Below are 24,137 nucleotides of genomic sequence, written 5' to 3' on the forward strand. Positions count from 1 at the left end.
ACTTACTTCTGCATTCATTGGTTGATGCTCATGCGTGCCCTGACCCTGGGTCAAACCTGCAACCCTGGGTGATGACGCTCCAACCAACTGAGCTACTCGCCAGGGCAGCGCTGGGGTTCTTTGGAGTGAGTGACTCGGAGGGACTTCGGGGATGAAGAGAACAAAAGCCAAAAAGAACAGTCCCCTGGTTCAGCAGAAAACACGGTTCCGGGTGGAAACCCCCCAGAGCGCGTGTATCAGGGGCCCTCCCAATGACAGCGCGGGCACTCCGGGCGGGCCCCACTGTCCCGGAGTCCGAATACGGGTCTGTTTCACCTTCCTCCGCCAGGCCCCGCCCCCCCCCCGCCCCCCCGCATGCCGGGGAAACAGTTATGGAAGAAAGTGTGTCGCCCAGTGTAAAGTCAACGAACGTGCCGTCCACAGGAACCGCGGCGCGGCATCGCCCCACAGACCCATCCTGTGAATGACGCCGGGAGCCACTTCAGCGCAGGCCTTGACCTCTCAGGGGGACCTCAGCGCCGCACCCGCTCCGGCGTTTGGATTCCGCAGACTCCCTGCCGTTCCTTCCCTCCCAGCAGCAACGCAGCCCGCCCTGCAGGACACATCTCTGTGTTCCTTCCAGAGATCATTTTTTACAGACGTGGGTTATCTCTCCTATTCTCTGATGGGCGAGGTGCTCGATCTGTGACTTCCAGCTCCCAAGGCGGCTGAGCCTGCAGGTGCACTGCAGAGTGTGGGACTGGAGTCCGAAATTGAACATGGCTGCCCCCAGCGCCTACAGCTGAACCGTTCATTACGATGCCTTTGATTTCTGCCTGTGCTTTTGATCTCTAAATGCGCCACCATTTCAAGTGCATCATTCTCTCCCCACCCCCACCCTCTAAACACACACCCAGAGCACCCACCAAAGACGGCGTCCAAGCCAATGGAGCTACTTTTCTAGGCTGTCTTAGAGGAAGTGTGTTGACCTGGTGGCCGGGGCTCTAGGGCCCCTCCTCATGAGTTCTGAGACTCCCCAAAACTTTCTGCAGTGTGTTCAGGAAACTGTCAGTTTTGCATCCCCTGCAGCAGCTGCAGAAGGTTCAGAGGTATCTCCAGGACATCAGACACGGGGCGGTAAAGGTCCCGACCCTAGCACTTCCCGGAGCCTGAGAAACAGAACAAAACACAACTGAACTAAGATAGCACCGGGGGAGGGCGTGTGGACGCGTGCTGGGTGAGTGTGAGTTTCCTGCACAGAAACTCTGTGAGTTCTGAGGGGAGGGTTCTGGCGACCTTACTTCTCGGGTGCCCTGAGCTGATTTCTCCCTCCCTCTGCTTCCTCTCCCATCTGCGGGTTCAGAGCTGTGTTACACAGTCCCTTGCGAGCTTCCCCTCCACAAGCCCGAGACTGAGCCTGGTGCTGCTGCTGCTGCTTTGTCGCCAGCGGCTGGATCCTGTCTCCCCAGCCGTAAGGAGACATCAGTAAGGACTGCCCCTTTGCCACTGTCTAGCCGTGTCCACAGACCAGAAGCCAAGCAACCAAGAAGCAGGTAGGTGACTCAGGCCGCAAGGACCCTGACAGGCGCTCGCTGCTTGAGTCTGCTTTCCGCTGACATCTCCGCGGGGCCGCTGATCCCCTCTGCCTCCGCTCCTGTTCCGTTCACTTTTTCGGGGAAGCTACAAAGCTTATTTGGAAAGAGTGACAAGGGCAGGTTTTATTCCACACTCTCACTTTTCTCTCCCAGAAGTCTCCCCTTTTTCCATGGACCCTTCTGATGAAAGCAGGGATGACTGAGGTCCTTCCAAAGGGGATGGTGGCGATGTGGGCCCCCCGGGGTAGCTGTTCTGGTGAGCAGTGTGCTCGTGAGAAACTCAAAACCTCTCCATCTAGCAGTGGAGTATCTGCATTTTCTTATTTTCTGTATCCTTTTTTTCATTTCCTCTTTTTTATTGTTATTTTAAAATGTGGTTTTCAATTAAAGGATACTTTAGTTATTTCGCATTAGTTTCATGTGTGCAGCCTGGTGGCCCGATGTGGAAGGCGGGTTCTTGAAGTCCACCTCTTTCTGAACAAAAGAGCTGGCCCAAGAGTTCAAAGCCACAAGTTCATGACTATGCTGTGCCGAATACACTTGAGCAATCTGATTAACTGCAGCTGCTATTCATGGAATGCCGCCTGTGTGTACTTGACGCTGAGTGAGGTGGGGCGGTGCTGAGCCACGCGGCTTAAAGCGAGATATTTTTGTTTTTTAAAGACTTTATTTACTTATTTTTAGAGAGACAGGAAGGAAGGGACAGATAGGGAGAGAAACATTGATGTGTGAGAGAAACATCAATAGGTTGTCTCTTGCACATGCCCCGACCAGGGACCCAACCCACCACACAGGCTTGTGCACTGACTGGGAATTGAACCCATGACCTTTTGCCCTACAGGGTAACGCCTGAACCACTGAGCCACACCAGTCAGGCCAGGACACGTTGTAAAGAGGAGAATGACAACACTAGGTTTGTGTTTAAGAGTTTATCCAGACCGCCGTGCATAAACCCACAAGGAAGCTGATGTGGCCTTAAAAGGGGAGCAATGAGGGTGGCCGAGGTGAATTAATGTATTTGCCACCAGGACGGGGAATTGGACACACGTGCAACACACTTAGGCGGTGAGGCTGGCAGAAGGTGGGTGGGCCACGCTCTGGGCCACACTCTGGGCCACGCTCTGGGCCACGCTCTGGCTCGGGCTCTGGTGGGCGCTGGTGTCCTTCACGGAGCGGAGGAGCGTGGACCGAGCAGGCTCTCCTCCTTCTGGACATTAGTTTCTTCTAGAGTTACGTCCCGCTCTCAACACCTGGAACTCTACTTCCCAGTAAGAGAATTTCTCTGCAAGAGGGTGGGGGCAGAAAAGGGGAAACACACATTTACATGCGTGGGCCCTGAAGTCAGCCTTCGGACCTCCGTCCCGGCTGGCACTCGGCAGAGGACCGAGGTGCGCGGGTCACGGTCAGAGCTGGGCAGGGACCTCCAGGACGGCCACCTCGTGCCCTGCTCAGGAGGAGCGTCGTCAGTGTGTCGCCCGATCCCCAGAGCGCCTCAGCCCTGGTCAGAGTGCCCGAAGGGAAGATGGGGACTGCTGGCCCAAAGCACAGGGTCCAGCACAAGTGACACCCCCTTTTTACTACAAAATCTTTTATTACAAAATCATCAGCGTGTAATTCTGTAACACAACAATATCACCCTCCAGCACACCCTAGGACAGTTTAGGTGACATGCTCAAATTAAAACTGTAAGTTATTAATACCCGTATTATTACCCTACTGACCACACTCCGGTATTACTTCAGCCGGACCCTGTATTTAGGTCCAATTCCTATTGACAGGACTCTAGCGAAGGAAACGCCAGAGGCCAAAACCACTATTTTCTTTTTATAGAGCCAATCACAAGGGAATTCCGCACATGCCAGATTGTCTTAGTCTGTTTGGGCTGCTCAATTAAAAAATACCACTGACTGGGTGGCTTGAACAACAAACATTTTTTCCGCACAGCTCTGGAGGTGGACAAGTCCAAGATCAGGGCCCTGGAAGACGGCCTCTGGTGAGGACCTGCTTCCTAGCCCACGGACGGCTGGCTTCTTGCTGGGTCCCCGCTCGGCGGACAGAGTGAGGGAGCTCGCTGGGGTCCACTTGATAAGGGCATTCATTCCATTTCTGAGGGGTCACCACTGGGACTCCCAATGGCCCCACCTCCAGATGTCATCACATCGGGCTTTAGGATTTCACATGTGAATTTGGAGGGGCGAGAACATTCAGTCTGTAGCGCAGGTCTTAGGTCTCTGGCCCTGGGCTTGCACACTGTCATCCGGTGTGCAAAGAGGAGCCAGTGCTCGTCCTGGAGCAAAGAGGATGTGTGGGAGCCTGGAGGGTCTGACCCCCCAAAGCCCCACCCTCCACTCCGAGCCTCAGTGACGGGCAAGGGGACCCAGAGTGCTGTGAGGAAGAGCCAGAATCACAAAGACACCCAGGCAGCTGCAGGACCTGCTCCTGCAGAGAAGGGGCAGCTTGAGGCAGCTGTGAAATTGTGGCAACCTGTTTCTCTGATCCCGGTTGTAGGAGAGAGGTGGTTTCCAACCCTGCTCTCCCTGTGCTGGCTTCAGATCGTGGCTCCATGCTCCTCGGCAGCCCTCAGGTCAGGTTCTCCCACCCGGGTGTCGGGCCCTGGCTCCTGGGACCCCACCCAGATATGTTTCCGTGTGTCCTGCTGGTCCCACAGGAGGGCTTGGACGCTGAGGCACAGACACAAGCTGGAGGGTTAGCAGAAGCGGTTAGTCACACAACAGCAGAGAAAGGAGATTCTAAAAGGTGAATGGCCCGTCAGGACTGTTCCCATTAGGCCGCCCTGGAGACCTGCCTGAGCCCCCAAGAGCAAACCCAGACAAGAGCTCGGACGACATGGGGCTCCGGAAGGGAAGAGCAGAGGCTGGCGGGTGTGCTGCACCTGAAGAGGAGAAAATCGGGTTAAAAGAAAAGAGTTATATTCTGTTTAAAGTTATTTCCTTAAAAATCACCCCTACATTGTGCAATTAAAAATGAAAAATTACACGCTGAAGACCTTTTAAATTGAGGGTTGCTTTTGGAGCCTGCGTTTTTGGACTGGTGCTCTGGAACAACAGCGAGTGGACCTTTTCGGAAAGGGCCAGACAATGAGGTATTTTAGGCTCCGTGGTCCTGTCACGACTATTTGACTGTTGTGCCACACAGCAGCTGCAGAGACCGTGGAGATGAGTTTCCGAGAAACTCTGTTCACATGAACAGGCGGGGACCAGACCGGGCCTGTTTGCCCGCCTCTGTTTTACAAACCGAAATTCAATTAAGCATGAATATGGGGATTATTTAGACCACGAAGTCGTAAATCAAGAGCCGCCATCTGGAGGAGAGAGGAAGATGGCAGCGAGGTAGGAGGGAGCAGATTCCACTTCCCCTGCACACGGGAGGAAAACCTGGCCGCTCTGTGGAGGAACAGAGCAAACAGCCAACAGTACCCCAGCACATATGAAAGTAGGAGACCAAGAACTGTAGCGGACACTGAAAAACCAGCCGGCAAGGAGAGTGCTTCAGGACGATAAGGTCCCAGGGACTGGGACCAGGGCAGCTGCAGCCCCAGGCTCAGGGCATTTGCAGCCCCAGGCTCGGCACCTGCCCAGTCTGCCACAGGGTCCTTGGGAGAGAGCCGGGTCAACTGCTCCCTCCCCTGCCAAACAAAGCTTGAGCAGCACTGGAAGAGACCTGATTGCCTGAAGTCGCAGAGAGGGGACTAAGCTCTAAGCGGCAAACACACAGAGGCTGTGAGCACCCATGGAATCTGTGGACGCCGACTGGGGAGAGTTGAGAGCTGCACAGTGATGGGCCCTGACCCTGACAGCCCCCGGTCTGGCTGGAGAATTGGGCTGTGCGAGAGGCCAGGCCATTGTATGGAGCGGGAGGCTTGAGTAGGAGGAATTTCTCAAAAAGAAAAAGTGAAAAAAGACAATGTTTGGGGAATTCTCCTGCAACAATCGCTCCAGCCTCCTCCCCACCCAGCTGGGCAGCACTCCCAAAGAGGCGCAGGAGGCCCTTCGTGCCCCCATAGCACTGGGAAATGTGTGCACCCCAACCCGTGGGGCCGGAGACAGCCTGGCCTCGTGCTAGCACCCGCAAGCTGGAGAGAGCGCGTTCTCGGAAAGCCCCAGCCCACAGCGATAACTCCTCCGGGGAGAGCGCACTCGGAGGAAGGCCCGGATCCCACACCCAAGTCCCCTCGGAGAGGCGTGCCAGGCTAGCTCTGGGGGGAGTGCGCGCAAGGCCGACTGAGTGCTGGTCGGGAAGGGAGACCAGCCCCTCAGCCTGCTGCAGCCGGCAAGGCCAGAAAAACCCATGTGGCCGGTTTGAAACCACCAAGAGGTTATTATTTTCTTATCTCTCAGTTCCTTCTTCCTCTCTCTCCTTCTTTCTTGTTTTATTCCTTCTTCCTTTCTTTCCAATTTTATCTCTTCTTCCTTCATTCTTCTGTTCCTCTCTCCCTCTCTCTCTCTTTAAAATACCCACAAGTGAGACAAAAAAACAAACAAAACCCTGGAACTGTGAAAAGACCGGAGTTGGACCCAAAGAGGGGGCATCCCAACAGCTGAGACAGTGAGGCAAATTTCACTTTGCTATTACAGAGAACCGCAAGTTATTGCATATTCGTATTATTATTTTTCATTATTCTTACATCTTTTATTTTAATAGTATTTTTGTACTCCTCTTCTTTCTGTTTAGTCTTCTTTGCTTGGCTGGGTATATTGTATCGTTTGACAGGTGTCCCCTGTTCTGTCTTTCATACTGTATTGCTAATTTACTGTCCTTCACTTCATTTGTGTCCCATTAGCACACTACTCAAGGTCCTGTACTCCCTATTCTTGTTATCCAGATCACATAGACCCTGTCATATGATTGTGGCTCTAATATTATTGTAAATAATAGCTGTTCCATACAATTGTACATACTACACAACACCCCTCCCAGATCTTAGCCCACTTCACGGTTTCCTGAACTCTATTACTGTAGTGGTTAATTCTGTTCTGTTACACACTACACCTATTTACTAGCCTTTACTCTCACCTTACTTCAGAATCTGACTTCCCACAACCTCACTGCCTTCTAGATTCAACTCACAACCCTTACCTCCCCAATAAGAGTCTTATCTTTTCTCCATTCTTTCTAAAAAGTGGCTAATTGGGTGGAATATCATGGTTAACACTATACATAGCCAAAGGATCTCCTGTCTCTTCTCTACCGACTGCTACTGTAAATATCATAGAATACTCTCTTGCTGTCTTAAACCACTTTGCCTTCCTCCTCCAACTGACCATGAAGAAGAGTAGGTGAAAGCAGTGAACACCAGGATACCCACTGGAAGAGGAAACCCAACAACAAAGGAACCACCAACAGAGAACAACAGAAGAAGGTGAAGGAGGGAGTGAAAACCACACTAACCTCAGTCCAGGACCTATCTGGAAATACAACTAAATAGTGGAGAAATTACCCAGAACAAACAACTGAACAAGAGCGAGAGAGAATCCTCAAAACCTTATACACGTGGAAGAACCAGCTTCAACACAAACTGCCCTCACCAGCACAACAAAATACAAGAGGTGGTGAATAGAGTGACCCTCAGTTAGCCAGCTGGTGGGAAGGACCCACCAAAGAAAGACCCAACAACAATCAAAACCCAAAAACAAACACAGAGCCGACTGAAATGAAGACCAGTGAGCTTGGGAGATCAAAGAGATGGCACCACTGAATCTCACAGGTATTCTACCACAGAAGTTCACACCATAAACCCAGGGAGCCAGAACAGACCAATTTAAGAAGCTGAGGCTAACAAGAAGAGTCTCACATACAATGGGAAGACAAAGAAGCAATCCCCAAATGAAAGGAAAGGAGGAAGCTTCAGAAAGAATGCTAAATGAAATAGAGGAAACTCAACTATCAGATAGCAATGGTTGCTATCTTATAGCAACCACATATACTGTGTTCATGGGTTGGAAGAATTAACATCACCAAAATGTTCATACTAAGCAAAGCAATTTACACATTCAATGCAATACCTATTAAAGTACCAATGACATATTTCACAGACATAGAACAAACACTTCAAAAATTTATATGGAACCATAAATAACCCTGAAGAGCTGCTACAATTTTGACAAAGAAGAGCAAAGTAGGAGTGATCACAATACCTGATACCAAACTGTATTACAAGGCCACAGTAATCCAAACAGCCTGGCACTGGCATAAAAACAGGCACATGGACCAATGGAACAGAACAGAAAGCCCAGAAATAAACCCAAGTCTCTACAGTCAATTAATATTCGACAAAGGGGGCAGCAACATGAAATGAAGTAAAAATAACCTCTTCAACAAATGGTGTTGGTAGAACTGGACAGCTACGTGCAAAAAAAATGAAACTCGAGCACCAACTTACACCATACACAAAAAAAATTCAAGGTGAATAAAAGATTTAAATGTAAGTCATGACACCATTAAAGTCCTAGAGGAGAACATAAGCAGGAAAATCTCAGATATTCCACGCAGCAACATTTTTACTGACTTGTCCCCTAGAGCAAGGGACATAAAGGAAAGAATAAACAGATGGAATCTCATCAAAATGAAAAGCCTCTGCACAGTTAAGAAAACAGTATTAAAATAAAAAGAGAACCAACCATATGGGAAAACATATTTGCCAATGATACCTCCGACAAGGGTCTAATCTCCAAAATATGTAAAGAACTTACACGACCCCATGCTAAGAAGACAAGCAACCCAATTAAAAAATGGGCAAAGGACTTGAACAGACACTTCTCCAAGGAGGACATACAGAGGATCCAGAGACACATGAAAAGATGCTCAGTATTGCTAGCTATCAGAGAGATGCAAATTAAAACCACAATGAGATACTACTTCACACCAGTCAGAATGGCCATCGTAAACAAAGCAACAAACAACAAGTGTTGGCAAGGTTGTGGAGAAAAGGAAACCCTAGTGCACCGTTGGTGGGACTGCAGACTGTACAACCACTATGGAAAACAGCATGGAATTTTCTCAGAAACCTAAAAATGGACCTGCCTTTTGACCCAGCAATTCCACTGCTGGGATTATACCCTAAGAACCCTGAAACACAAATCCAAAAGAACCTGTGCATCCCAATGTTCATAGCAGCACAATTTACAATAGCCAAGTGTTGGAAGCAACCTAGGTGCCCATCAGTAAATGAATGGATCAAAAAACTATGGTACATTTACACAATGGGATTCTATGCAGCAGAAAGAAAGAAGGAGCTCCTACCCTTTGCGACAGCATGGATGGAACTGGAAAGCATTATGCTAAGCGAAATAATCCAGGCAGTGAAAGACAAATACCATATGATCTCACCTTTAACAGGAACCTAAACAACAAAACAATGAAACAAGTAAAACATAACCAAAGACACTGAAATAGAGAACAGGCTGACCAGAGGGAGAGAGGAGGGAATTTCAGGGGAAAAGGGGAAGGGTTTACAGGAACAAGTACAAAGGACACATGGACAACAACTGGGGGGGTGGAAATGGGAGGGAGGTGGGGAGGGTTGGGGAGGGGGTTGGCTGGGATGGGAGTAAAAGACAGAGAACTGTACTTGAACAACAATTACATAATAATAAGAAAAAGAGCCACCATCCACTTGAGGCAGCTTTCTCAAGCTGCATGTATCAAAATTGGAAGCAAGTGCTTTTGCAGATCCAAACCTGAAATCGTACAACTCCGATTTCTGGTGAAAGTAGTAAAGGCTCCACAAAGACAGAGAAAACCCCACCCTCTGTGGCCAGTGCTGGCTTACTGACCTTCCAGATCAAGAATTTATGAAAGCAGGTATTATTTTGAGTAAAGCCTCTTACAGGCAAGTGGCCTTTACATCATTTCCGCAGCCCTGACTGGGGTGGCTCGGTTGGTTGGATGTCATCCTGAAAATCAGAAGGTTGCCAGTTTGATTCCTGGCCAAGGTACATGCCTAGGTTATGGGTTCAGGCCCAATGTTTTTTTTTCCCCTTCCTTCCCTTCTCTTTAAAAATAAATAAAATCTTTAAAAAAATTGTTTCCCTAGTCCTCTCTTGGATTGCTTTTGGTACATTTCCAACAAATACAATTCTGTTGTGGAAAAATGTGTTGAGGTTGTTCGCATTAGAACTGATGTTTGAGTTATTTTTAATGCTCTCAGAATTTAACAATCAATGTAACTGAAGGGTAAAAAATGAACAAATATTATGTAAGTCATTTGAAGGAAAAAAAAAACTTGTCTGGGATTGGAGATAAGAGTGTAGGTTTGTGGGTGGGTGTTTATAGTTGTTGCACATGTTAGAAAACCCAAAGTGAACTGGGTTAAGCCTGGAGAAAACTGGCTAACCAAAGTGTCAGCATGGCACACAGATTCAAACACCACTGGGACCCATTGCTCTGGCTCTCTGCTCCTTGTTGGATGTCAGGTGCCATGTAGTTATGAGTGGCTGCCGGCAGCTACACGGGAACATCCTCTAGGTTCAAGGTTAGTGAAGAAGAGAGTACGCTTCCCACCCCAAAGTCCCAGCAGAAGCCTCATCACAGCTCATGGCTCTCACTGGGCTTGTGTGCATCGCTCATCCAAGGCCATGGCCAGGGGTGTGCAGCATTCCCACTGTGCCCACACCCCCGTGCAGAGCAGCCACCGGGCACAGTGCGCTCCGCCTGAAGAACAGGACCTGGTGGCTGGGGTTCAGGATGCTTTGCAAGAGGAAAACAAGGGAAGGCTAAGTGCATTCTGAAAGGCGGAACCAAGAGCCGGCTCACGGTAATTGGACCATTTCTTTGGAAACCCTGCGGGTCTCATTAGCTCTAGTTATCAGGTGGAATTTGCCCCAGGGCTATCTCTTGGCATATTCCCTCCTGCAATAGCCAACTGCCAATTTATCTGACCTCCCTGCTGAAAGGTCAAGCTTTCCTGCTTAGCCTACTTCACATGCAAGGATGGTGCGTCCTGTCCGGCGGGGCCATCAGCATTATAAACTGAGAGACCCAGTGCCTTCCTTCTCCCAAAGTGCCTGGGGCCAGAGCAACTGCCTCAAGTTTGAGATGAGGAGCTTTAGTGCGAAGATGTAATGGGAGAGTTTTAACTCCTTCATGTGTCTGAGGAAAAATCACAGGTTTCCAGAGAGACCCCCATATTCTTGAAACAAATTCCTCTCATTGCTTGAGCTAATTGCTAGAGCTAGATTTCCGTAACTCAAAACACAAGGGTCATACCTGATCACCCGTGAATGCGCTGGGTGTGTATGGGGGACCCCAAGCTGGTGTGGGCCGGGGGAGGAGGATTCCAGCTGGGGCCGGGAGGCTGAGGCCACCAGCTGAACAGCTAAGGCTGTGGGACAGTTGTGGGGCACTACAGTGGCTTTCAGGTGGGAGACAGTGGCAGAGCCAGGCCACGCCAGTGTGGGGAGGGACCTAAGCCCACGAAAGTGACTTCTGAGGAGCAGGAGGCTTGGATCCTCATCTGAGCAGCTGAGAGGGGTGGGGACTACGTGCCAGCAGTGGTGAACTCAAGCCACAGGGTGCATGCAGAAAGGGCTTGGACCCAGGACCACACGAGGCAGAGAGTGTCAGGCCCCCAAGAGAGGTTAGAGATAAAGAGAGAGGAAAGTTCTGGAACACTGCACAGGCAGCCAAATGAAGTGGGTAACGAGATTACGTTTGTGCTGGGCCTCCATTGGGTCCCAAACCCTGTACCTGGTTACCTCAGGTGGCAGAGGAGTTCCATTGTCCTCCCAGGCAGGTGGCAGGAGGGCAAAGCCAGGAAAGGCAAGACCTTCCTGGGGGAAGGGCAGAGTCTGCCTGAGGAGGCTCCTCTGTGGTCACGCTCCCTGGGCCATCCCCCCTGGAGCCCTATCCTCCCCATCTTTGGACCCCCATGATCCATGTGGGTCCATCTGGTATGTCCTTGACCCTGCAGGCTGTGGACCCAGACAGTTTGGATTCGAACTTCCATTCCCGCATTTGCTATGAACCTTGGGCAAATAGTCTAACCCATCGGCACCTGAATTTCTCAATCTGCAAAATAAGGATGTGAACGTTAGTTTGCAGTGAATGTCAGTTTGCTGCGAATGTTTAGTTAGCTGCGAATGTTCAGTTTGCTGCGAACGCTAGGTAAGATCAGAGAGAAAAGGTGGAGCACGGCGAACATGGTTAGGGGTTCAGTCAAGTTCAGCTGCTTAGAGATCTTGGACTCTCTTCTGACCTTTCCTCTTCTGTTACAGCCCAAATCAGGTTTGTCTCCTCCTTCGTCACACATCTTACAGTTGGGTTTTCAGGGCTTCCTCTTGGACCAGCTCCTGCTGACATCAACGCACATCCCGCCATGTGTTTCCCAAACCCTGAGATTCAGTGCGGCCCATTCCAGAACATTCCACTGTGATGAGTAGCTGAAACTGGGCTTGCTTTCAATTTGCTGAAGTAGGATTTATCCAAAATTTTTGAACAGGGCCTTTCAAGTGCCTTGTCTGGAATGAGAGCCAGGCAACAGTCTCCTGGATTCTTGTTTGTAAATGATGGGTCATTAGACACTTCTGGGTGTTAACAGAGTCAGTCATCCAGGATGAAAGGCATTTTTTTTTCCCCTCAAGCTCTCGCTTAAGGCCTTTGCGCCACCCGTGAGCTTGAGTGGCCGCTCCTACTGCCGGACAGAGGCATGGCTCTGAGTGGGTCTGACTGGCGTCATGTGGAGTGTGTGGGGTTTTGACTTTGTGTTGGAAAGATTTCACAACATGAGTCCGGGTAACTATGAGGGTATGTTTACTAAAGCTGGGGACAGTGAAACAAGGAGGGGCTCAGTGCAGGAGAAGCAGCAGGAAAGCCTAGGCTGGGCTGCCTTAGCTCACAGGGAAGTCAGAGAAGAGGAGGTTTTAGGGACGGGATCAGCCTGGGAAGAGCTGCCCGTTGCCTTAGAGTTTAGGAGATGCAGGCCTGTGAAGACAGAAGCGGGGGGAAGGAGTGAAAGGTAACGACTTGGGCTGTTCCCCAGAGGAAGAACATGCCTTGGGTCCATTGTCTGGAGGCTTTTTTTTTCTCTCTCTTGCAGGTGGGAACCTTAGGGGAGGTCTCGGGGAGGGTTCCAGCAGAATAGTCAACAGTTCTCCAGGTGTGCCCTTTCAGGGGCATGGTCTCCTCTGATTGGTCGGTGACAGGGCAGGGTGCCTTTAGTCACTGCAGTTAGTTCTGGTGTTGCTCACCTGGTTTGGCTGCTTTTCTGGGCCTGGAGCTGCAACACAACTAGGCTTAGATGTCATCTCCAGGGAGGAAATGTTACCCTGAAGGTAAGGTCCTTGTTTTCTTAGTTTTTCCGCCTGCCGGGCACTCAGGCCTTCCACCCTGGTGACCGCCCGCACCTGGCTGTAAATTGTTCTGCCACTGTGTCCAGCTCTCTGTCTCAGTCTCCCTGTTCCACTTGGCAAAGAATTCTCCTAGCTTCTCACTGTCCTGTCTCATTTCCTCCTCAGAGACCTCCATCCTTAAAATCTTTTACCCTGCGGAGGTCGCAGCCAAAAAAATTACAATGTAGGCCACATATTGAATATCACACACTCTGATATTCACTATGAAGCCTGTGTTGTAACCACTCTGACAGCTTAGATGTTATGGCTTAACATTAGTCATGTATAAACTTGCAACGAGGCATGACCTTGAATGTATGCATCCAATGTGTGTAACAATATTTAAGAGAACAGTTTCTTCGTGTCTCTCAGATGAGCTGTGACCTCCACAGGGTTTGGAGGTGGTGGGAGAGGAGGGTTCCTCTTCAGCCACTGTTTCCTGCTGACAAGGATTGTGCTCCCTGCCTGTGTAGGGTATGGCAGTCTCTTCCTGCCTGGTCTAAGAGACACAAGGGAATAGGATCTGAAACTGGAACAGAAAAGCTGTTAACTGATTCTCCCAAAGTAGGGGTAGGCTGGAATCCCGGAAGCATCATCATCTTGGTATGGAATTGCTGTATCCAACTCAACCATGTAGTCCTCACGAGTAAATTCAGCCAAACCACTGAGTCTCATTTCAGGAGGTGGTCTTTTTAAAACTATAATTTGAAAATAGAACAGATAAAGTGTATATAGGGGCCTTAGAAGCTTTCCCCTCCATGACAATGTCAACCTCTCCCAAACCACCTGCCAGGGGAAAGGGAAACACCCCCAAGCAACCCCATCCATTCCTGCCTTTTCTTTCCAGATCTCACTTCAGTCTCCTACAGTTCCTCCTAGGTGGCCTGGCTTTTTGCAATAGAAACAGACTTCTCCACAAGAGTTTCCTAGCAAACTCTATTTCGTAATTTTATAGCTTACCAAACTGGGGAGCTGAATCAGACTCCAAGCTTGCTTCATCGTGAAGCCACAGCATTTCCTTAAGCCTGATTTACAAGAAAACCATAGCATTTACAGGCTTACTCACACCCAGATGACTGCCATGTCCTCTGTCCTTGGACTTAATGTTCCAGGCGGGCAGGAAGCAGTTTTCTGGGGCTTAACCAAAGCCAGGCATCAGGACTATCAGAAAAGCAGGAGGAGTAGAAAAAAAACAAACCTCTGCTGGCTACATCTGCAGCAGGAACCAGATAATGCAGCAGAACCCTGGAGGCATGCACAGCAGTAGTGACATGAAGGGGCAGAGCCCAGCTCTGGGGAAAGGACCAGACTAAACAAGAGGCATGGAACCCCAACATGTCTAGAAAAGGGAGGGACCTGCCAAGGGGAAGGCCTGGACCAGGCCTGGAAGATTCAGGAAGTGGGCAGAACACCCTAACAACAGCCTGGCTGTCACCAAGACCACAGACCCAGGAGCAGCCACAGCCAGAGTTGCCCTGCAAACTGGTTTTCTATTATAGTGTTAATTGACCTGAGCTCCTCCTAGGGGCTTCTAATTTGTCATAAAGATCGGCTTCCCATTCATTTGGTTTTAGAGCTGGCATTGCTAATTTTGTATGCAAAAATTAACTTAGACATTAAAAGAGATACATTTTGGCCATATTCAGTCATTCACTTCTAGTTAAATCTTCCCATTTTTGTCGGTATTTGCAAGCGAGTAAAAGCTTTTCAGTAATTGCATGTCTGCACATCAAACCCTCCCACATGTCCCTGCCTCCCCTTCAAAGTTTCTTTACTGCCTAAGAATGACTGAGTTGAGCCAGAGGGAGTAAGCACCCCTCACCCTCAGAGCTGAACCACTGAGTTTAGACTTTTATTTACACAGAAAATTCTTTGTTAAGACCATCAGAAAGCAACTTCAACTGAAAGCCAATGTTAAAAATCAGCCATCCTTTTTTTCCCTTCTGTCCTGCCTTAGCTTGGCTTCTTCTCAAACCTTAACCTCCAGCTCTACCTCGATGATTTAAAAAAAGACAGATGAAGTAAATTCAGCCTCTTACCTTATAACAACAGAGATGTCTAGAATCCATGGGAATTCACCCAAGCCCAGCCGATGCAAACAGAGAAGCTGGTAGGGCGCAATGGACCTCTGCAGTACCTAGCACAGTCCCGGTCTGGGAGGCAGTCCTGGGTGGGCTCCTCTCTGGAATCCCACCATTGTATCCATGATGAGACAGTTCAAGTCACTGCAAGTGAGCCAGCTTGGCTGTACAGGGTCAAGAAGGGACGTCCTATCTGGGTCGCCATATTATGTTGACGGGGGCCGGGCCCCGAGTGGGTCTGATCAGGGTCATGTGTAGTGTGTGAGTCATTGACTTTGTGTAGGAAATATTTCACAACATGAGTCCGGGTGACTATGAGGATACATTTATTAAAGCTGGGGACAGTAAAACAAGGAAGGGCTTAGCACAGAGGAAGCAACAGGACAGCCTCGACTGGGCTGCCTTCGCTCACTGAGAAGTCAGAGAAGAGGGGGCTTTGGGGACAAGTCCAGGGGATCCATCTGGGATGAGCTGCCAGCTGCCTACTGCCTTAGAGTTTAGGAGATGCATACCTGGAAAGATGGAAGTGTGGGTAGGGAGAAGAAAAGGAAAACAGTGCTGGCCACCCCCCAGAGGGAGAGCACCCACCCCTAGGTCCTTTGTCTTGAGGCTTTTATCTCTCCTGCAGGTGGGAATCTCAGGGGAGGCTTCAGGGGAGGGTTTTAGCAGAATAGTTATCAGTTCTCCAGGTGCCCTCTTTCAGGGTCATGGTCTCCTCTGATTGGTCAGTGCCAGGGCAGGGTGTCTTTAGTCATTGCAGTTGGTTTGGGCACTGCCCACCTGGTTTTGCTGTTTTGGGGGGGCCTGCAGTTGAAATATAATTGAGGCCAAGATGTTATCTCCAGGGAGGAAAGGCCAGGGTAAAAGAGGTTACTCTGGGGTAAAAGTCTTGTTTGCCCAGTTTTGCCCCTGCCAGATGCCCTGGTGACCAACTGCACCAGGCTGTAAATTACTCAGCCATTATGGTCCACTGTTTGTCTCAGTTTCCCTATTCCACCTGCCAAGGATTCTCCAGATCTAGATGACATTGTCATAGCTTATTCTCCCGTCTCACGGCCACACCCTAAGGCGCTATACCCTGACTTGTTTCCTTGTGTGATAGAGGATCATTAACTTCTCTGCCATTATTCAAACTTATCAAATTATAAAACATTCACTGCAACGTCATGCACCTAGTGTCCTGCAGTAATCACACAGGGAAAGGTCTGGAAGGGAGTCTGTCATCCATCAGTGATCAGGGCGGGGCTTGGAGGCCTCACCCTCCCCAGAGCGAGCCCTGGATCTCTGTCTCTCTCTTCCACGTCTTGTTTTGGCAGGTGTTGAGAAGTTGGTCTTTCTCTACGAGAACGACTTCACTTCTGTTCTATCCTGAGAGGAGGCCCGGAGGAGAAGACCCCGCGTGGCCATGAACTCTACCATCACCGGCTGTGAGCACCCTGACCCCTTGGTGAGTGCTGGTAAAAGAGAGAGGGAAGAGCAAGAAGGGGACAGGCAGCGAGGAAGGAGGAGGCCTGGCGCGGGGTTGAAGCATGGAGTCCTAATGCTCTGACTCATTATGACTGCGAGGATGACGGCTCCCAGATCCAGATGACATTTTCAATTACTAGACAAGGGTGGCAGCTATACTCTGGACCTGCCATCACTGAGGCAAAGATTCCTCCCCGAGGGCGGACCTCTGAATGAGTCACAAAGGGACGAGGAAAAGGTGGAAAGTCCTCTGCTTTACCTTTATGCACAGGTTCGTCTCTGTTGAAAACAAATGTTTGTTTTTCAGCGTTCTCAGAAATGATCAGAAGCCCTTTCTGAAGCAAAGCAAAGGGGAGGAGAGTGGGAAGGAGAGAGAGAGAGAGAGAGAGAGAGAGAGAGAGAGAGAGAGAGGAAGAGAGAGAACTGATATTTACTAAAATTCTCAGGTACTTTATGTACTTTATTTTGTCCCTTTGAAGTCCATGAAGCAGGCTCTTCTGCTCCCATTTTATAGGTGGGGAAGCTGAGGCCCAGAGGAGGAAAGTCAGGGCAACCCAGCGGGAGGCTTGTCTAGCTTGTCCTTGGGCCCTGGCCCTAGGGCCTCTCCAACCTACTCTGGCTACTTGAAAGTAACAGGAGGAACTGAATGGAGACCCTCTGCTCTTGCCACCGCCCACCACAGGTGGAAAGAGACCCTCCCTCTGATGCACCAGGCTTGGGCTGCAGCCCTGGTGAGGCCCAGCCCAGGTGTCTTCGGGACAGGTGCCACCCACAAATCTGGACTGGGCTCTAGAGCTGTCCCCTGGGGCCAGTCTGCTAGACACTGGTCACTGCTGGTCAGCCTCTGGCAGAGAGGAAGCCCTGGCTCTCTTCCGAAGAATCGCTGGGGTGAGGCAGACACCTGAGAGAACTCTCCTTCCTTCTCCTCAGAATAATTTCTGTCGCTACTTCACGGAAGCTTAAAAAAAAACAAAAAAAAACAAATCTTGGGAAATACGCTGAAGGTCCCACTTTCTGAAGGCTGTGATGTTTTCCACACTTTTGACTTACCTGAGGCCAGTTGGAGAGGAGAGTGGACGGAGCACATACTGACCGCCTTTTCAGCGGCCCATCTTCTCTGCATTCTCCTCAAAACCTCAGTGTCAGCACCCAGATTGGGAAGTCACCCTCCTGGAGTGCTTTTGGTTTCCATGTGCGTGTTGCTCTGCTAGAAACTTCTAGCAATGTAAACCCAGGGAAGATAACTTCCCAACCCTGAAAGCTTATGGCCTAGCTAGAGGAAAGGGGGGTACACAGAAATCTCTCTAATATAAGGGAGAAACTGGCTAACGACGTGACAGGGGGACCAGAGGTGCTGGGAGTGCAAGGGAGGAAAGTCATACGGGGGTGGGACATGGGGAGAGGTGATGGAGGAGGAGACAGTGAGGTCAGGGGAGCAGGGCACACGTCGGGAGCACAGGGTGAGCAAAGGCACTGAGGCAGGATGACGGAGGCCATGGTTGGAGAGACCTGGGCAATCCCATTGGCTAGAGCCAGGCGAATGGGAGTGTTAGGAAATGAACCTCGCTGGGGTCGGTGGGGGATGGAAGGCTGTGTGGGCTATGGATGGCCTCAAAGGGCAAGGGGTCCAACTGCCCCCAAGAACTCCGCCCCTCCCCACTGCTGCTGTCCCCGCAGCAGTCCCCTCCTGCTCTGCTTGTCTGCACCAGGGAGCTGGAGGGCTGTCCCTGTATGCACAAGGGGGGAACTGCAGGCAATGGCCCCAGACACCAAAAGAGGAGGGCACTGTTCTCCCATGTACAATGGGACCTTGGACAAGCCTCGCTGAGCCTCAGTCTTCGTGTCTGTGAATCGGGGGTGATAGGCGGTGCTGAGACTCAAAGGAGAGGGTGCACTGGAAGCTGCTTGTCAACTGCAAAGCACGACCAAACGGCAAGGCTCACCAGGCTGCCTCGTTTGGTCACGCCCACGTGCTGCGTTGGCAAAGTCACTTCCCACAGGAAAAGGTGCGGCCCCTCTTCGTCAAGCAGGGGCACTTCCCTCAGACTTCGTTCTTCCTTCTTTCTTTCTGCTGCTGCACAGAATTCCATGGTGTAAGTGTACCACTGGTTTTTGACCCACTCGTTTACTGGTGGGCACCTAGGATGCTTCCAACACTTGGTGATTGTATATACCATGTGATCTCACCTTTAACAGGAACCTAAACAACAAAACAAACAAATAAGCAAAATATAACCAAAGACACTGAAATAGGGAACAGGCTGACCAGAGGGGAGAGGGGAGGGAATTTTAGGGGAAAAGCGGAAGGGTTTACAGGAACAAGTATAAAGGACACATGGACAAAAACTAGGGGGCGGGGGTGGAAATTGGGAGGGAGGGAGGGAGGGCTGGGGGCGTTGGCTGGGATGGGAGTAAAAGACAGAAAACTGAACTTAAACAACAATTAAATTAAAAAATATATTTTACAAAAAAGCTACTAAAAATATACAGATGTACTATGGCAAAGTAAAAAACAACAACAACAACAACAAAAAAACGACTTCCTTCTTCCTCCGGAAGGGTGTTTGCAAGCATCTTCCTCCTGCAGCGTGAGTCACGCGCACAGGCTCCTCCCTGCAGGGGCTTCCCCACCCCAGGGACAGAGGTGCTCCCCACAAAGGGACAGACTCCGAGATGGCGCCTCTCCTACCGCCGTCCGGGAAGCCCTGCTCTGCAATGTCTCTGGGGTGTCGCTTCTCTCTGCGCAGGTCTTTAGTGAGCTAACGATCCCTCTGGGCCGCACAGGACCCCGCAGGCACACTCTGTACCTGCCCCGTCCATGCATGTAAGCCAGGTGAGGGGGTTTGCCAGAAAAGTCACTTTGATCGGGCTCTGTGTTTTCAGTGGCCGTGGCCAACGGGCTTCAGAGAGGTCACACACTCTTATCAGAAGGGAAGAACCTGCGGTTCTCATGGAAGACACATTTTCCGCAGATCCACGTTATAATTTTTTTTAAATTTGGACCTCATGCAAGGTCCATTGCCCAGACATTGTTTTAAAGCAGAGGTAGAAGTGGTTTCCACAACCTTCAGAGGGTCCAAGTTGATACCCAGACAGAATATTCAGAGCTCACCCCGCTGAGAACAATCTTTGGGTCATTGGCTCTTAATAGGAAAAAAGACAAGAAGGTCCAGGACCAGCAGTCCCCCCTCCCACCCACGTTTCCTTCTCCCTCGCCTTCTTGGGAGCTCCGAGAGGTCCTGGGGAGGCTGGGAGTGAGCTCACTGGCAGAACACACGCAGCTGTACTGGCCGCGGCCCTGGGAGTTCGTGTGTGCACAGGTGCACGCTGGGGACCGCAGGCTCTGTGCTCACTGGGGTCTTCAGGCATCCTTGCACCATCCCAGATTTAGATGGGGAGATGGAGGCTGGGAGAGGCACCTCTGATCCCTGCGCAGGGCACCGGGAGACCACATCTGGCTGACTTCAAACGGTGCGCTGGGTTGCTCTGTAACCTGCCCAGGATCGACCAACCACTCCCAAACGATCCCTCACTCCCTCTTCCCTTCTTCCTCTCCTCTTTTTCTCGGCCTCGTTTTAACCTTTGCTGCCCTCACTGATTCCTCCCTCCCTTCACTAAGACCTCACCAAAAGTGGCCAGGGGTCCCGAGTTCCCTCCAGCACCCTCCTGTCTGACTTTAGTTCCGCTTTGACCTCCTTAGGCAGAAACAACCTTTCGTGTGCAACCCCAGTGCCAAGCAGCACCCTTCTTTCAGGGAATCTAAATGGATAAGCATGATGTTTCAAAAGAGGTCCGACCAGTTAGGGATTTTTAAAAAGTCAATGAGAAAAATTCCCAATAGTCATGAACTTATACATTCATTCATTTACTTCATCAGCCAACGGATAGTTATAGGAGTGCTAACTCTATGCTAGAGATAGAGACGTTATGGGACTTTACGGTGTCTTGGACAAATAAACGTGATTGCAGTGAGGCATGCTGGGGCCATGGTTTTGTAGGAGCCTCTGAGGAGGGGAGACCTAGTCTAGTCTGAGGCCAGGATGGGGTGACATCAGGGGAGGCTTCCTGGAGTAGGCGAGCAGTGCATGCTTCCAGCCATCACTAAATAGGTGAGCAGAAGCAAAAATCTTACATCTGTGTTTCAGGACATAAATGCTAGATTGGTGAGCAAGGGCTCTTTGGAGTCCCGGGACACATGACTCTGCAGAGCTGAGCTGTGTGGATCAGCCAACCCACCGTCTGCAAGCCTCACCACAGTCTTGCTTCACAGCCTGCGGTGCACACGACAGCCCCGCCCCTACGCACAGCGCACAGACACACAAGCACACACACCACAGCAACGGATTATCCTGCCCAAAATGTCAGTGGTGCTGAGGGTGAGAACCCCTGTCTCAGAATAAAGTTCCCTAGGGACCAGGGACGTCCTCAAGGTGGTAGAGGACAACCGTCCAGTTCTTGGTCTGGCGGCTTTCTCGCCTCTCCTCACGTCGAACAAGTGGCAATCCCCTCCCCACCCCGTCCTCCCACTTCTGCGGAGGCAGCCTCGGTGCCTTAGGGCCCCGGGGCCCGCGATTCGTTCAGGGGCCCGTGACAATGGTTTCATGTCTTCAAAAATCAGAAGAAAAAAAATGGAACTTTTGTATCAAAGAAAATGTTTTAATATATAATAATAAATTTGCCTTTAGACGAATGTAGTCAGAAAATACATGCATTTTTTTGGAAGAAGGGGCGCATAGAGTAAAATTGTGCAGCGCCCACGAGGGTCATAATGCAACCCTGGTTCAGAAGTCATTTCCTGAGGCGGTGCTGAGGTAAAGGGTGCTTAGGCACAGAGGTGGGTGTGGAAGCTCTCTCTGGAGCTCTCTCCAGGAGAGGGCTGCAGTGCCTCCGTGCAGACCTGCCGTCCTGCAGACATGCAGACGTGCAGACATGCGCTCTGCGGTCCGACCAGGACCCAGGACCCCGCTGGGGCACGTCAGCTAGACTTGCCTGACTTGTATGGTGGTGGCTTTGCTCCCTCCTGGCCACACCAGGGACAGTGTTCTCACGCTCCTGTCACCCCCAGCGACACGCTCAGACATCAGCCCTGGGCATATGTTTAAAACCTTCAGAACATGAGACTGGAAGCTCTTTGTAATTATAACAGTTAATAATTATTGGGCAACACCCTATGCCAGGCACAGGACAGGACTGTGTGCTTCCTGGTCCATTCCCCCACGCCCCACCCCCACTTCATCGAGATGTACTTGACACATAACATTATATAAGTTTAAGGTGTGCAGTGTGTTAACTTGATACACATATATTACAAAATGATCACCAGCTTAAGATTGGCTAACAGCTGCATCACATCACATAATTACCATTTCCTTTCTGTGGTGAGAACATGTATCTACTCTCTTAGCAACTTTTAAGTTTATAATACAGTGTTATTAGCTGTAATCACTATGCAGTAGATTAGATCCCCAGAACTTATTCATTTTATAGTATCTGTTTGCATCCTTTGACCCAAATCTCCCCATTTCTTCATGCTCTCATTTAATTTTCTCCACGATGAAGTACGTGTTAACAACATTTCTGTTTTATGAATCAGATATTCGAGGCTTACAAATACTAGTAATTTTCTCAAGGTCGGTAAGTCATATAGCCAATAGCTTGGAGGGGAATGCTTAGAATTCATAGTTAATTTTGGTGAAAACGGTACGAGGAATGTAAGTTGGCTGCCGCCCCAGAGCAGCCTGTGTGCGCTGATTCATGTTTGTATGTAACATCCACTCACCATCCGTTCAGTCTACACCGGGCACAAGGACGACCGGAACAGCAGAGATGAGCAAGGCGCATCAGTGCATTCTGGGAACTCACAGCCCCGCAGAAGAGATGGATAAGGAACTGTCCATCATAACACACGTGCTGTGACAAGAGCTTTGGCAGATGTCAACACAGGGCCTGGGGGCAGCTACACCATTCTGGGACCAGGAGCTCCCTTTTCCTGACCGGCTGGGAGGAAAACCTGCCCATTTTCTGACCTTGGGGTTGACTCCCATCCTTTCCTGCACTAAGCCCCTTCTGTGCCAGGGCTCTGGGAACAGCACCCACTCCTCTTGCAGGCGCCCAGACTTTGCAGGGAGGCCCTGCTGCAGAGGTGTAATACTGAAAACCATCGGTCTTTCAGGTCTGGACCTAGACAGAAGTCCCAAGCTGGCCAACGGTCATCCTTGTCTCATTGCCTCTTCCCACTGAAAGGGTGTCCGTTTGCACAGTTGAAATCAGGAAGTCCACTTGATTCCTTTTGAAATGCCCAGATGTGTCCTTCTCTTGTTCCAAGCAGAGGGGCGAAAGTGTTCTCATCTTCCACGGTGCTGGCCAAGGCAAGAAGAAGGAGGGCCAGCGCGAGAGTCCCAGCAGCAGCCACCTGGCCTATGGCATCTTGGACATCCCACCGTGGTATCTCTGCATCTTCTTGGGGATCCAGGTAATGCCACCCAGCAAGCACTGGGTCCAAAGAGGCTCTGCCTCAAAAGCCAAATCAATACACACCTGGTCAAATTGGTCGATATCTACACTGCAATTGTGGATACTCTTGCCTTCCATGTATAATAGTGTACCTCCAGCGGAACTCAAGTCTTCTTGGGTCTCTCTGTCTAGGAGTTGGGGGTGATAGAAGGAATTAGGGAGGCTTCTTTCTCATGCTCGGCTGATAGGTTACACTAAAGACATTGACTGGGAAATTCTTTTTTAGAGATGCTAACTTTAATTTATTCAATTGGCAACACCTAAACAGTTTGATAATCAATGCTTGGGAAATTTGGGGAAACATGCACTCTCAGGCACTTTTGTTGGAATGTTATTTGGTACAACTTTTCTAGATGACAGTTTGGTGATTCCTGTCAACAAGTAAAACACACACAAAGTCTGTTCAGAAAGTATCCAGCCATGTACTTTGAAAAATAGACATTTCTTGAAGAAGAATACAAGAAACGATGTACGTAGGACCATGATGCCTCAGTCCCCTTCAAAGTAGGCACCTTGGGACCTCACACAGTTCTCCCAATCGCCATCAGCTGCCTCATTGTATTTTTCATGAATTTCATTGACAGTCTGAAGTCTCTTCCCTTTCAAAGGTGATTTTAGTTTTGGGAAAAGCGAGAAGTTGCTGGGCACCAAATCTGGGCTGTAGGGGGCCTGAGTCACCTGGGTGATTTGATGTTTCACCAAAAAACTCTGCATGAGATGTGATGCATGAGTGGGTGTATTGTCATGATGAAGCTGCCAATCACCAATTGCCCGTAGTTGTGGTCCTCTGTATCTTCTGAATAGTTCCCATGGAGGAATGTTCAAGCTTAATGCTAAATTTGATGCAGATTTATTGTTGTACTCACTCAGTCATTTTGAATGCAATGGCCACACAGTGCCCATGCTCACTCAGCGGCATCTACTACCCCCACTGACTAGTACAGAGAAGTCATCATTGTTCACGCATGTGCATTCCAGTCCACTCTCCTGGGCTGCCGGGTTCCATCAATGCCACGCAAACTCTTCTTGTTGTATTAACAATGGCTGGACTTTTTCCGGAAAGACCTCTTCCCTTTAACTCAGGCCCCAATGCTTAAGAATTTCTCTGAGGACATGTTGAAAAGACTTGATAAGTACAAAGATATTCTTATAGCAGT

The 24,137-nt window shown here is 50.0% G+C and overlaps 1 protein-coding gene and 1 long non-coding RNA gene across 6 annotated transcripts in view; one reads left to right on the forward strand and one right to left on the reverse strand.

The window, feature by feature from the left end:
• Positions 1-1,281: 1,281 nt before the first annotated feature.
• Positions 1,282-24,137, forward strand: part of LOC123829736 (solute carrier family 23 member 1-like) — a 48,769-nt gene continuing 25,913 nt past the window's right edge. The window contains exons 1-3 of one of the 5 annotated variants that reach the window (XM_045855598.1): positions 1,282-1,532; positions 16,317-16,447; positions 22,793-22,939. In XM_045855598.1, coding sequence (XP_045711554.1) covers positions 16,406-16,447; positions 22,793-22,939 — 189 coding nt within the window. In that variant the 5' untranslated portion in view covers positions 1,282-1,532; positions 16,317-16,405. Of the gene's footprint in view, positions 1,533-12,327; positions 12,547-12,583; positions 12,863-16,316; positions 16,448-16,643; positions 16,739-22,792; positions 22,940-24,137 lie in introns of those variants that run through there. The other 4 variants (XM_045855601.1, XM_045855600.1, XM_045855599.1 and 1 more) reach the window with 4 other exon arrangements.
• Positions 2,489-15,213, reverse strand: LOC123829739. The gene is made up of 2 exons (XR_006787645.1): positions 14,959-15,213; positions 2,489-4,467 (listed from the first exon to the last, which is right to left on the reverse strand). It is a non-coding gene; the product is annotated as an uncharacterized LOC123829739 (long non-coding RNA).

Source organism: Phyllostomus hastatus, unplaced genomic scaffold (genome assembly GCF_019186645.2).
Source record: "Phyllostomus hastatus isolate PE091 unplaced genomic scaffold, TTU_PhHast_1.1 phas_scaffold_114, whole genome shotgun sequence".
Taxonomy (NCBI): domain Eukaryota; kingdom Metazoa; phylum Chordata; class Mammalia; order Chiroptera; family Phyllostomidae; genus Phyllostomus; species Phyllostomus hastatus.